Source organism: Acipenser ruthenus, chromosome 12 (assembly GCF_902713425.1).
Source record: "Acipenser ruthenus chromosome 12, fAciRut3.2 maternal haplotype, whole genome shotgun sequence".
NCBI classification, from domain to species: domain Eukaryota; kingdom Metazoa; phylum Chordata; class Actinopteri; order Acipenseriformes; family Acipenseridae; genus Acipenser; species Acipenser ruthenus.
Genome location: NC_081200.1, coordinates 17,406,180 through 17,421,060, shown reverse-complemented (window position 1 = coordinate 17,421,060; position 14,881 = coordinate 17,406,180). Strand labels below are relative to the sequence as shown.

The following is a 14,881-nucleotide window of genomic DNA, read 5'->3' as shown; positions in this document are numbered from 1 at the left end:
AATAAAGTGAGTCGGCTTCAGTTTGGATATAGAGTAGGGAATTGTGATCAGGGTTTGTGTATAGTTATCTCATTCCTGTTAACCAGAAGATATGTTTCCTTTTCAAACACAGGTAGGGTAATGCTAGCTACTTCCTGATGCTCCTGTAGGAAGATGGAGGAGATGTTTTTACAGAGTAGGGATGTACGTTAGAAAAGGAAGGGCTGCAGCAGGAGATCACATTGCCTTGCTTATATATGAGTAGTACAGTAGTAGATATCAGGAGGCACACATATTGCTCTGTTATGAGCTTCGAACTCTTATCAGATGTACAGGCAAACTAACTGCAGTTTATGCCCCAATTAAGACCTCTGGTTTAATATCTTGGTGGAAGCAATAAAGGTCTCCCCTTTAGAAACAGATTTACAATGTAATTGCAAGAACTTATTTAAATTCAGTGCACACATTTAAAATAGTGTGATCTGCAATTTAAAACTGAAAACATTTACAAATGAGAGAGGCCATTCATTCCATCTACACTTGTTGGATTTCTACTGTAGTAACTTATTGATCTCAGAACTTTGTCAAGTTGGACCAAGTGATTCTGCATCAACAACATATCTAGGTTGCCCATTCCATGCATGGTTTATGATTTATTTAAAAACAATAGCATACAGTAGTCACATATTGCCTCAAAACAATATGTTCTTTAGCATGGTGGTTTATGAATGCCATACACAATGTTTTGTGTGTATTTTATACATTAAGTTATTTTTAAAGCGATCGTTAGAGAAATGTGTATATATGTGTGTGTGTGTGTGTGTGTGTGTGTGTGTGTGTGTGTGTGTGTGTGTGTGTGTGTGTGTTTAGAGCATCTCCATCCTCATGTTTGCTACAAATAAATATTTTAAAATATTTTTCCTGTTTACTTCTTTCTTGTAGGACTCAGGATCAAATAAGGTACTGTACAATTCAAATACCATTTTCTATTGCTAATACAAATCAAATAAGATACTGTAAACTTCAAATACCATTTTCTGTTGCTAATACAATCCGAGAAGTCTTGTCCATGCTCTGCTTTTTTCTGTAGATTTTAGACAATACTAATGAGAAATGGATCTCGAAAGGGCTTGAAAACACTTTTAGAATGGCTTGCTATCTGTTTTAACAAAATGGTCCTACAACTATGTAATAAACTGATCATGTTTAAAATTAATATCTAATATATGTTTATTTAACAGAACAAAAAAAAGAAAAAGGCAGAAAACTTCGTCCCCTACCGAGACTCAGTATTGACTTGGCTTCTGAGGGAAAACCTGGGTAAGAATCCTTTTTTTTTTCTCATTGCAAACAAAATGGACTTTGGGTCCTATGACATTGGGTCCTATTTGATAAGGTCTACTCCAAAGTGCAATTAATATACATTTTGTTTGTGAAATTACAAAAAAAAACATGTTCATTTTACAAAACTGGTAACACAAACCCAGAAGATTAAACACAGAAGATGAATTCCCTACTAACAAAAATAGGTAAAAGTGGTGGATTAAATCAACGATTATTTTGCCACATTCAGACCAATCATGTGAGACTATGACCTTTTACTCTGTTCACTGTATTATTGAGCAGTAGAGGCCAGGAGTTAAAAGGTCAAAGACTCACATGGATTGTTCTTAGGAGTATACAGGCGCGTAGCGTCCATTGATGCAGATTGATGAAAATCAGCTCAATTCTTAATTGTGAAGACGAACAAAAAACAAAACAAAACAAAACAAAAAAAACGTACCCACTTTATTTTTTAAAAGTGTAAAATTGATATATATATATATATATATATATATATATATATATATATATATATATATATTGTAGCGATCCGTGTATTATGTTTGCGTACTGTATTCCCTCTGTTGGTTGTGTGTGCCCATTGGTCCTAGTGTGCGGCTGGGGACCAATGGGATAGCTGTTCGCTCCGGCACCAGATTAGCATAAAGGTGCGGAACTAAGCTATAAAAGGGGGCGTTGCATGCTCATTGTGGTCGCTCCAGGGAAAGCAGCTAGAGCAGTGGGCTCTGTAGGGTGCTGAGAGATATCTTAAATAAAGCTTTGAACCTGGAAGCAGTGTGTTGTCTCCTTCTGTTCTGCCTACTGCGTGAAATGCAGCCGTATATATATATATATATATATATGAATGTGTCTATTTTGTGGCTCACCTTTGTCGTTTTTTTGTGTACCTTGTGTTAGTACATTAGTTAGCCACCTGTAATGAAAAAACGCTGGCACTGTCTCCGAAAATTAGCCTTTCTTCCACTGTTCCCTTTAAGTGCATCTGGGTATTCTCCTGTTTGATAAATAACTGAATATTTCTTGAAAGTTGGGCTCTCCTTTTCCACCAGTCACAGTGTCAGCATCAGTCCCAGCAGTGGAAGCACCAGTCCCAGCAGTGCAAGCACCAGTCAGTGTCAGCACCAGCCCCAGCAGTGTCAGCACCAGTCAGTGTCAGCACCAGCCCCAGCAGTGTCAGCACCAGTCACAGTGTCAGCACCAGTCACTGCCCGCACCAGTCACACTGTCAGCACCAGTCAGTGTCAGCACCAGTCCCAGCAGTGTCAGCACCAGTGTCAGCAGTGTCAGCACCAGTCACAGCAGTATCAGCACCAGTCTTACCAGTCAGCAGCAGTTACCAGTCCCAGCAGTGTAAGGCAACTTAAGTAGCAGTGAACCAAATGCAAGTCAATAAAGGTATGAACCCATCTACTTATTAATATTGATGTTATATTCTTGTCCTTTTAAAATAACATATTTCTGACAGTGTCAATATGGTCATTTTAGGTTGCTGTGGTTTTGCTGGGAGACAATTAGGTTTAATCTTTGAAATAATATAGGTCATCAAATTTTAACATTAATATCATCATCCAAGGGACTTAATATTGCTTTGCAGTTTGCATGAACAGTCTCCAGGCTTTATAAGATGGTAACTTTTACCTTTGTAACATGAACAGGATCTGCAAGAGGTTTGTTCAACTTTTTTTTTTTTTTTTGCCTCAGTAAAAATCTAATCTTAGCTACACCCCTGGTATATGCAATCTGGATGCATCTCCAAACAAGCTCAAAGCCAAGTACTGAAAACAAATGAGAATAATAAACAAATCTCCATGTTGGACAGAACTCAAAATCACTCATAAAAAGGTTATGGGAATATAAAAAAAAAACATTTAAAATGACTAACTTGCCTTTTAACTTTATTTTTTCCTTCCACTGTCAGGTGGAAACTCCCGTACTGCTATGGTGGCTGCACTCAGCCCTGCTGATATCAACTACGATGAGACTCTCAGTACTCTCAGGTAGGGAGTCCAGTACAGCACCAGGGTACCAGCCGTCGGTCAACCATACATACAACAAACCTATCAAAGGAGAGAGATGCTGGTCAACCCTCACACATACATACAGTAAACCTATCAAAAGAGAGAGATGCTGGTCAACCCTCACACATACATACAGCAAACCTATCAAAGGAGAGAGACGCTGGTCAACCCTCACACATACAACACACCTATCAGAGTAGAAAGACTCCCACAGAAGCACTGAAATGTATACAGTACTTTCTGTTATTTCATTATATATTTACTGTGGATTGGCCTCATCTCAGAGACAGATGGACAGATTATTGATTTTATTGCCTTGTTGAGATTCTTTACGCCAAAACCCTACATATAAACTGCATGAAACCTGGAGTGATTGACATGTTCAATGGGCTTCAAGTGAATTGAAATAAGAATATTGATTATTTTGAATCCCTTGCATCTGGCATGTAGCCAGCTTTCAGACTGAGTTAGTTTCCTAGTAAATAAGCTTTGAGTTGTTTTGGTTAAATCCCCTGAGCTGTTTGTCTATTGACATGTAGAGTTATATTTTCTGTATAGTCCACTCAGAAGGATGGAGTACAGTGCTCCCTATCGTTATCTTAATTACACACCGGAAAATGTGAAATATTAAAAAGAGTGTAGGAAAGGGTTCTTATATAGTAAAGTGTAGAACACAACCTACTGTCAACATGGCCAAGCCTTGAATTAACTGAATTTGTCAATTATCGAATCATGAAATTAAGAGGTAGCATTGTATTTCAGATATGACTAGCTTTGAAACTGACTGTTCTTAGGGGTGTCCCGAGTAACAAGTACAAATGACTATTTGTAACAAGTATGGCTATTTTTCCGAGTACAGGTAATCTTGCTATTACTCGTTATTTGGTGGAAAAAGGGATTTAAATAATGCATTGAATAAGCTCCTGGCTCCAATAGGGCAGTGATGAATATCATTTTTTAAAACATACTTTTTGAGTTGATATTGGGTAACTTGAGGTTTTAGCCTTTTTCAAGACTAATCCTTCAGTTTCTACATGTGCATATTTCCATTTTTCAAAGAAAAAACGACTTGTGTATAATTTATTTAAAGGTGTTTTTGTGTTGGATTTCAGTCATTTTTTGTGCTTTTTGGATCTTTGTCTTTCAAGAACAGCCCTTTTGTGTGTGTCTACAAGCTTGATCCTACTATATTTTTTGTACACAAAGAAAGACTGTTTTACATCTGTTTTATCACATGTTTTGAAATGCAAAGCATTCGTATATCATCTTGTAAGAAAACAGGTTTTCTTTATCTTAACACATTAAGATTTCTTGTGCTGTTAATTTTAATTTAATTTACAACGTCTACAAAGACCGCCTTTCCTTATTTTAGTTCAACTAAAATAATAGTTGCTGGTGGTCTGAAGTTCTTGTAAGTAGTTCAATAATTCCAAACAATTAAACAACCTTTAAAAGAAACAAAACAAAAAATAATTTCACTTGTCTTGCAGACAGAAAAATATTCCCCCACCCCCCCACCCCCCCCATACTTAAAACTCATCATATCATCTATCTTTAAAAAAATAATTTAAATGACACATTAAGACTTCAAAACCTCCAGAAGTATAAGTAATGGGTTCTCTGCACACCCCTAATGGGTATAATTTTTTTTTATTTTAGTTAGTCTATATATTTGTGTATTTCATTTTTTTTCAGTTGTAAATATATTAAAATGCTATCGTCCCTTGACTCGCAGGTACGCAGATAGGGCCAAGCAGATCCGCTGTAATGCAGTGATTAATGAGGACCCCAACAACAGGCTGGTTCGAGAGCTAAAGGAGGAAGTGTCCCGACTGAAGGACCTGCTGTTATCACAAGGACTGGGAGACATCATAGCAAGTAAGGGACTGGCAGAGGGAGGGAGAGAGAGGACTTCTTGGTTTGCAAACTGTTTTACATACACTCTATACACACACACAGAGATCAGCCACAATTATTATTAACTTTATTATTATTAACAACAAAGACCTATTGTTAAAACACAATTATTCTACTTAAAACGAATATAAGCAGATCATAATTTGAAATTATGTTATCAGTTTAATTGTTATCTTTTCTTTATCTTGAACTGTAATATACACACTGACAGTGACACACAAATGCACACAAGCAGTGCCACACACGTGTGTATGATGCACACACATTCACTGATTGTATTTCCTTCCATGTTGATTATTCATCACAGTGTGCTTCCTATCAATTGTATTTCTTAATTTCTTAGTATGGTCCGAGCATAAGTTCGTAAATGAGACTTATCACAACAGAATAGTAAACTAGGCACACAGCTTGACTGCATTACTCTGTCAACACAGACATACACATGCACAAAAATACTTGCTTTATGCACTTGTATCTGTTTACAAGTCATCTGGGGCAGGAGTGCATGTAAATGTGTTTGACTGGTTTCTTTTCTCTGTCTCTTTCCCTCCCAGCGTTTCCAGGGAAGAGCAGCGAGATTGCCGGTTTGAAATGTGTGTATCTCAATAGTCCAATGCTTTACAACTTCACTGTGCATCGCAGGGCCCTACAGCATGAGGCGAGGGGTGGGGATGGGTGGGGGAAATATAAAATAACATTAAGCACAATCAATAATAGTCTGGTTTTATGAACTAATTTCCATTTATTATTTTGGAGATAATTAGGGCCTAGAGAAATTCACAGAAGCACTGTTCATCGGTAATTCACAGACTCAGCCTGGGCTATGGAATTAGCAACAAGCATTTTAATGACAGTCATAACAACCCACAGCTGTAAGTTCAAAATTCCAGCTATGAGTAATATTAAAGAGTAGATCATTATGACTTGTATCCACTGTATACACATGTAAAACAAATGGACATACAGAGAGAAAGACAGATGCTATGTAACACTAGATTCTAATTTTAGCTCAAATATTTATTTGATGCTGTTGGGAAACCGCTGTTCTGCAATCATTCTTGAACCCTGTAATGGAATCCATCTCTTCTTTCAATGGGACAAAATAAGTGTAAAAACTGCACCATTGTCAGAGATTTAAATACATGTTCCACAGGTCTGCAACAAAGTGGCAACCAAAATGTAGAAATGCTGATTAGTTTGTGTGAAATCCTCTAACTACAATCATAAACTCTCAGGCAACATCTCAGCAGTCTTCTTGTTTACCCCTTGTCACACGGCCCTTGTTTCCTTATACAGTCAAAAATGTGTGCAAGGGATCGATTTACCATATGCTTAGCAATTGATACATTTTAGTTGCCGTCTCATAGTCTCACCAAAAATGCCTCTGTGTACCTAGGTTTTACATCACTGGATCTGAAAATGTAGCCACTGAAATGAACTGGTGGTCACACACTTATTTTTCTAAATTAATTCCCGTACAACACATATTCTGTATTTCTTAACATACTGGCTAATTAGTTAAGCACTGGAAACCTGGATATATAATGGAGGACATTACTTTAGTTCCAAATGGCTTTCATAAAACCAGACAATGTACGGCAGTCTCATTATTGCCCCGGGTCAACTTTGAAAGCTGTGTCAGAAACCTGCTGGTCTCTCTCATGCTGTAGTGATACTCTGGCTTGTGTTCTCAGAGATAGTGCGCCCCTGCTGGTGCTTGCTTTAGCTGGCTTCCACGCTAACATGAAAGCAGGCTTTGAATGGCAGAAAAGTACCATCTTTGGCTGCCTTAATGTGCACAATATTTCACCCGGCCGTTTCTTTGCAGATCGTGTGAGATCAATTGCGAACAGGACATTCTTGCACCATATATTTTAAAAGACAGCCATTTTAACATTTTTTTTAAAAAAGAATTTAGGACTGAGGAATGGGAGGAAGTGTAGTGAAAAGGTTAGAACTGAGGAGGCAGCTGGTAAAAACTGAAGAGAAGCTGACAAACTGTAGCCAGGTTAGCGGTTGAGACTGGAAGGTAGAGTGGCCTAGTGGTTTAGACTGAACATCAGACTGGGCAGGTACAGCAAGCGGAAGGGTAATTGCTAGTTTCTTGCTAGATTCCAAGGTTTTGATAAATGCACATGTTTATTGCAGCTGGATGTATTTGATTACCAGTTTTGACTAGCTTAACACTTTACCGAGCATAGCATGAGGAGCTTTCTTGCTGCTGTTTTGTTTGTGTCTTGGTTGTTTAAATGACCTATTTTTTGCAGGTAGAATTTGAGGACAAAATAGTTTGTTGTTGAGGAGGATCCAATGGAGGTTTAACAAGCAGGCTAACCCCCTCTCACAACCTAACCTAATTTCACTCTTGTCTTTCTCTTTTTTAAGAATATAAAGAATAGACTGCTTTAAACCCTAAAAGGGTACTTAATTTGTTTTCAGTTTATTTTAATTTGTATTTCTTTTTTTGCAAACATCTCTCTATCGCCTTGTTTTTTGGATTCATTTCGAAACCACCTGTGTCTTGTTTTTTCTTCTTCTTTTTCTTCCTCCTCCTCTCTGGTTTTTTCTGCTTCTCCCCTTCTTTCTCTTCTTCCCCCTCCTGCCCATCCTTTCTTCCTGGTTCCCTCCTTCCTATGACAGACATATCCGATTTCAAGAACAATAACAAAAATCTCCAAGCTGTCAATCAAAGGGGTGATCTTTCCACAGTGGCCAATGCGACGACAGGGATGAGCCCCTCTCCCTCTCTCTCCACCCTCTCCAGTCGGGCAGGATCCATCAACAGCCTCCACGACCGGATCATGTTTAGTCCTGGCAGCGAGGAGGCCATCGAGAGGCTCAAGGTGAGGCAAAGACAGGTCTTACTACAGTACAGGCTGGACAAAATGACATAGAATTCTGTCTGAAAAATGTACAGTGACAAATGCCTCGTTTCCACTGTGGGCCAGGGCCAGCCATGGCTAAGAGAAATGCGTTTCTGTGTTTTTTTCCAAACATGTAGGCTCTTGTCCTGCATCAAAAGGTCACTGTGGGATTGTGGGATAGTACTGTGCTTTGTTTAAAAAAAAACCCACCAGAACAATGGATGCTGCAATTGATAGAAAGTTTGTCGTTATTTTTATTTTCGCTTTATATACAAGTTTTTTTTATTTGTCCCGGCACTGATGTGCTGTTCAACTGAATTCGTATTCGCCAAGGACTTTGATTGTATTTTCTTGAACATGTCTATATTCTGCACTGTTCACTGTTTCTGGATTTCAAAGTCCAGCTTGTTACAATCATTTTTGTTCCTTCATTCTTTTTTGGTCAAACTCTTCTCGACAGCCACTTCAGTAGTTAAAAAAGCTTGAAATGGGGTAAAAAAAAACAAAACAAAAAAAGCATCCAGTGAAAAATGTTTTAAAAAATTACATAAAAATAAAAATCATGTCATAACTTGGATAGACCATAGGTACATAATGGATGCAGTTTTGCTTTTTATTGCACATTGACGGTGCAGATGGAAGTATTAAACTGCCAACAAAGTGTTTAACAGGGATTACGCAAACTAAGTTCCTGCTACAAACCACAATAGAATGCCCTGAGTGCTTACAGTTAATGATGAATTCATTTTATAAGAAATTATTCTGGAATATGATTATGTATTAGAAAATGAACAATGAAAAAACCCAGCAAATTATATCAATAAATGTATTGGTAGCTGTAAGCATGTTGCATATGGTATTCTGTGGGGTGTATAAAGCAATATAAAGTGCATAGTCTGCTGTTATGTTATGTTATATTTTGGATATAATGACATTTTCAGCTATCGATTATCGTCTGTAAATGATCACGATAATCGTGATTATTGGCCGAATAAATAAAGTATTTTAAACTCTTGTAATTTTATCAAATTTATATGACAGCCGCCAGTCTAAGTCACTGAGTTTAGAAGAAAGAAAAAAATGTTTTTAAATTTCTAGTGGGTGCCCAGAACAAACGTGAGTATACAAATACACCTATTCTAATTTGTATAAAGAAAGTACCATTAAATGTATTCATATAACAAAACAAAATGGCTAAGGTTACCTGGATTTGATTTCTTTACTTGTGTGGTGAATCTGCCATTAAGAGAATCAGACTAGGTTTTAAAAAATATATACTATTAGGAACATACTGAGTTTTGCACATCTCTGTTTGTATGCAGAGAGTATAATAAAATAAACCGCCTATCCTTCCATTAAAAGTTAACTCTCTTCTATTTATGCTACTACCCTTTTTTTATAATAGAAACGCCATGGGAACATTTTACAGTGAGCTAGCGTTTTTTTAAATTTTACAAACAACAATATTTGTGTTTTTATGTTAGAAAACCAGCCATGGTTTGCCAGTGTACAACTTATTATCAAAATGAAACCATTATGTAAAGTTAAAAGCATTTTGTTTAAAATCAATACTCAACTTCTCAATGTAGGCAGTGCTCACACAGATCATGTTTTACCGCGTCCTGCTTCCTTGGGTCATGGACGATAATTCTGATTATCGATAATAATCAATGCGATAAAATTAGAACTGCAAAAAAATTATTGTGATTATCGATGTTATCAATTATTGTTCCAACACTACCTAGGCTATTGTTTTTTAGACTTTTTTAAGAAATGATGTATGAAAATTAAGTACAAACTTTTTTTTTTTTAAGATGAGACAGATTTTATGATGTAATCCTACAATTCAACAAACATTAAAGCATAATTCAGTGTTTGCTTAAAGTAACTGTAGCGAAAAAAATCATTCCATAAAACTTCTTTCCTCTTCCATTAGCTATATATTTCTCAGATGTGCACTTTTGAATAAATTATATATTTTCACTGTAAGTCACGATGCCTGGAAAGTTCAAGAAAGTTCTCAGTTTGTATACTTTATTCTTAGAATATCTATTACACTTGCACTTCCTGGGTCATTTAATCTCAGCATTGTCTTCTGGGTCATGTTACTCACTGAAAGCAATAGTCAATAGGGGAAGCAGCTGGTTGGTTAATGATGGACAGAAGCCATTGAAGGGGATAATTTCATCCATCAAGGGAAATGACCAAGCAAGTGCAACCCTAACATGTCTGAGCACCTCAAACATAGCCTTGTGTTCCAAAAAGATATGGAAGAAAAAATTGGTTACCAATAAGCATTTTGGCTGCACAGAATGTAAATATGACACAGGCAGAGGCAGCAGCAAAAGCCCATTTTAATTCACCATGGCACAGGAATAGGCACATAGATAAGTACTGTAGCTCAACTGATATATAAATAAGTAATTTATCCAAAACCACACTGGCACCAATTGGGGTTCAGTTGTATTTTCTCTATATGATGTCAATGGGATTTCAATTAAGTTGTTCTTCTTTAACGACAGGAAACTGAGAAAATCATCGCTGAGCTCAACGAGACGTGGGAGGAGAAACTCCGCCGGACAGAAGCCATCAGGATGGAGAGGTAGTGATCAGGTCAACACAGACCTGCGTGCTTCCTATGTGAAGGAACAAAGAACACTGATTTATTCAACACAAACAAATCTGGACGAAAAAATAGGTTACTTCTAGGCTTGAAGAAAACTGTATAGTCAAAACCTTGTTATTCATTATTAATTTTTAACATTGTTCCTTTTAATGCAAGAGAAATGGCAGACTTTCCCCTGTCCAGTGAGTCTTGAATGATCAGAGAAGATGCAGTTTAAAAATGAGCTGTTGTTGTAGCGTTTCCATATACCGATACACTGATGCTGTAATCAGTTTCTCAACCTCTTTTTAGCAATAGCAATATTACCACTTTTCACCTGTCTAGGTTTTTTTCTGGTCTTTGTTTGTGGCTTCCTTTAATTAGGCATATGCAGCATATACTTTCTCAACAGTGCTTTCTGGAGCCTCTTTACGCATGTCATACATTTCTACATATCCACACCGTGGATGGATTAGATCACAGTGATCAACCATATGTTTACAGGACATTGATCACTCTGATGCTCGATTGACAGTCAGTGGGGGGCGGGGGCTGGATATATTGCTGACACACTTGTTATGTTTTAACTGTGAAGAAAGCAATGCCTGCTAGAAAATGTCTGCATATTTGGTCTCTATTTTATTTCCCCAGAGAGGCTCTGCTTGCAGAGATGGGCGTGGCCATGCGCGAGGACGGAGGCACAGTGGGCGTGTTCTCACCAAAGAAGGTTAGGAATCAAACATTGAGAATCTAGCGTGTATAATGCCTGCACTTACCAATCAGACACAACAGATGTGTAAGAAGCTCTATCCCAGGGGTATGTCTACAGCTGGTAATCATTCAATTTGCTGCATCGTGTGGTTTGTATATAGATATATACTGTATATGTTTCTATATATGTACATGTATATACTTTTGTGTAAAAATGTTTTCTATATTGTGACGGATTGCCTTCTTGTCACAGGTGTCCGCTTTCACCAGCCCCATCTTCTTGTAGGAAAATAAATCACTCACACAATTGCTTTCCGTGAAACAGGACAGGTCCTGTGTGTTTATTTATTTCCAAACAAAATAAACCAAAACAAAAAGCCTAACTCCTCTCCAGAACTCTAACTAAACTTTTCCCACTGATCTAACTAACCACCTGACAGCTATTCCATTTACCAGTCTCCAACCAAACAACTATTAGTTTTATTTTTCATCTTTTCCTTTGTTCAAACACCACACCCACACCCACACCCACACCCACACCCACACCCACACCCACACCCACACCCACACCCACATCCACATCCACATCCACATCCACATCCACACCTTGTCCCCAACCCCCAACCACCAGAACACACAAACTGTGACCTTTTTATTTACCACCATGATCAGTCGCAGCTGATTAGTATTTTCTCAATTATCATTCATTATCCCATAAATGATCCAATTTAGGAGGCCTTTACCAAGATGGCCGCCTGGTAACTTCAGCTTTCCCAAAATGGAGTGTTCTCTACTAACCCCCCGGGTCCTAAAGCCCCAATGTATTATTCCTGTTCTCATAATATTTATTTTAAACCAAACTTGATTAATTTTAATTTCCCTTACCTAACACATTTATTGCTTACAAAGTGTATTCATTAACCCAACTTTTAGTCCAGATGGTTTACGTTGTCTTTTCACATTTTGTTAGTTTTCTTTAACCAAACCCTCACAATATATTTGACCTTATTTTCATTTTGTTTGTGTTTGTGTTGGAGCAAGTTAAAATCACTTTTGTTTATTTTTAAGCCAGCAGCAAGAAAACCTCAGCCAGTTTTTATCGATACAGTTGGGTTGTTTTCTCCAAATGAGGTTGGTTGCTTTTGAACGGGTCTGAAATATAGCTTGTGTGTGAATCAGACTGCAGTGAGCTTCCATAGAGTTCCTATCTCTGTCCTCTTCTGTCTGAGACACAGAGACACATTTTATTGTATAAGCCAGTTACTTGCAGCATTAATTGGACCCTACGCCTGGTACTACTTAGGAAACCACTAAAGAATCGACATGCTTCAGTAAATTTAGTGGTGATGTTGACTCAACAGGAATTACTCTTACATGGTGTTAGATGGCGGACTAAACCATGTGTGTGTGTGTGTGTGTGTGTGTGTGTATATATATATATATATATATATATATATATATATATATATATATATATATATGTATATATATATGATTTCCATTACACAAGAGTAGATGTTAAAACTTCATGCTGATTTGAACTCGGCTCTCGCCAAGATAAGCACCAACTAAGATGTAGCTTTACAGTAAACTAATGTGATCCATATGCGTCTCCATCCATTTACGTTTCCTTCCATATGATGATGTAGATATCCTTCTGTCTGGTGTTAATGGCTGAAGTGTAATGCTGGCTCCAGGGATCAGCTTATTTTGCCTCCCTGGCGCATCAGCACACACAACGGCTGCGATGCTGGCTCCGGGGATCAACCAAAGTGCGGCCTCCCCAGCGCATCAGCATGACAACCGTCTGGATTGAGCTAAGTAGGGTACATCTCTGGGGTTTTCAAGTGGTCACCTTCCATCCTCAGTGTTTCGTCGACTAGCCCACGACACCTCAAGAGGGCTCGACGGTGATTCTGGCGTCCCAGCATCACCCCCCTCCGTCCCCCACTCAACTCAGCCCAGCTTACTTACCTGTCCCCAGCCAGAATTTTTCCGTCTCAACCACAGCCAGTTGCTGCTCCTCTCTGCTGCTTCAGATAAGTTCTTCACTGTGCGACGCAACTCTTGGCCACTGAATCCGACGTCTCTGAGAAACCGGGTTGTAGAGTGTGCCACAAATCCTCGACAACCCACTTCCACTGGGTAAACCCGAACTCTCCATCCTCGCTGTTCCGCTTCAGTGGCTAGTTGAGCATACCGCAGTTTCTTCCTCTCATACGCCTCATCTACAGCGTCCTCCCATGGCACTGTTAACTCTACCAGGTGAACAAGGCGTGCTGATCCAGACCACAAGACAATATCTGGTCGAAGGTTAGTGGTGGCAATCTCAGGTGGAAAAATAAGCCGTTGACCAACATCTGCCAGCATTTTCCAGTCTCTAGCAGCTTCCAGTTGTCCTGGGCGAGGATTGGTTTTAACACCTTTTCTTGGTGGTTGCTCTCCTGGGCGGAGGAATGTTGTCTTTTGTGTGTAATGTTTTGATGGAACAGGTGGCAACTTATTGGTCATGTTACGCTTGTCTTCCAATGCTAAGGCCAAACATCGCAGCACCTGGTCATGGCGCCAAGTAAACCGTCCTTGGTTAAGAGCCACCTTACATCCTGTCAAAATGTGCCTTAATGTTGCAGGTGATGAACACAAAGGACATGAGGGATCCTCTCCTACCCAGAGGTTTAGGTTCTGTGGTGATGGGAGAACATCATATGTTGACCTGATGAGGAAACTGATCCTGCTCTGTTCCATTGACCATAGGTCTTGCCAGCCAATCTTGCGTTGTTCCACACTCTCCCATCTCATCCATTCTCCCTGTTTGGCCTGGGAAATGGCCTTTATACACCTCATCCTCTCCTCCTGCTTTTGCACCTCGTTGACTACCAGCTTCCTTCTTTGAGCTGGGGCCGCCTTGTGCCATGTAGGAGGAGTTGAACTGAAACCAAGACCCCCTCTTCCATGCTGAACTTGCCCCATGATATCACCAATTCGAAGGGCAGCCTTTGCATCTTCCACAGCTTTCTTTGCCGCCCACTTTCTTCCAGTTTTCAACACAGGTGCTGCCTCCCTTGAGCATTTATCGCGTGACTCTACTAATGTCATTTCCAGTCTGACCTTGGCGCACTTAAACTCCTCGGTTAGAGCAGAGACTGGTAGCTGCAGTATTCCTTTACCATAAAGTCCCACTCTGCTGAGGCAGCGTGGAACTCCCAACCATTTCCTGATGTATGAACTGATTAAAGCTTCCAGCTTCTCTACTGTTGTCAAAGAAACCTCGTACACAGTCAGTGGCCACAGCAACCTCGGCAGTAGACCAAACTGAAAGCACCAGAGTTTTAGTTTACCTGGTAGAGCGCAGCTGTCTATGCTCTTCAACCCTTCCACTGCTTGTTGTCTAACTTCTCCCACACGAACTGTGTCCTTTAGATCCCCGTCGTACCATCTCCCAA

General features: G+C 39.0%; 1 protein-coding gene across 23 annotated transcripts in view; it reads left to right on the top strand.

The window, feature by feature from the left end:
* Positions 1-14,881, top strand: part of LOC117417009 (kinesin-like protein KIF1A) — a 175,932-nt gene that overhangs the window by 56,373 nt on the left and 104,678 nt on the right. For 12 of the 23 annotated variants that reach the window (XM_059034633.1, XM_059034632.1, XM_059034631.1 and 9 more), the window contains exons 10-17: positions 922-939; positions 1,221-1,299; positions 3,242-3,320; positions 5,077-5,219; positions 5,813-5,851; positions 7,899-8,101; positions 10,645-10,724; positions 11,379-11,454. In XM_059034633.1, coding sequence (XP_058890616.1) covers positions 922-939; positions 1,221-1,299; positions 3,242-3,320; positions 5,077-5,219; positions 5,813-5,851; positions 7,899-8,101; positions 10,645-10,724; positions 11,379-11,454 — 717 coding nt within the window. The remainder of the gene's footprint in view (positions 1-921; positions 940-1,220; positions 1,300-3,241; positions 3,321-5,076; positions 5,220-5,812; positions 5,852-7,898; positions 8,102-10,644; positions 10,725-11,378; positions 11,455-14,881) is intronic. The other 11 variants (XM_059034640.1, XM_059034639.1, XM_059034638.1 and 8 more) reach the window with 3 other exon arrangements.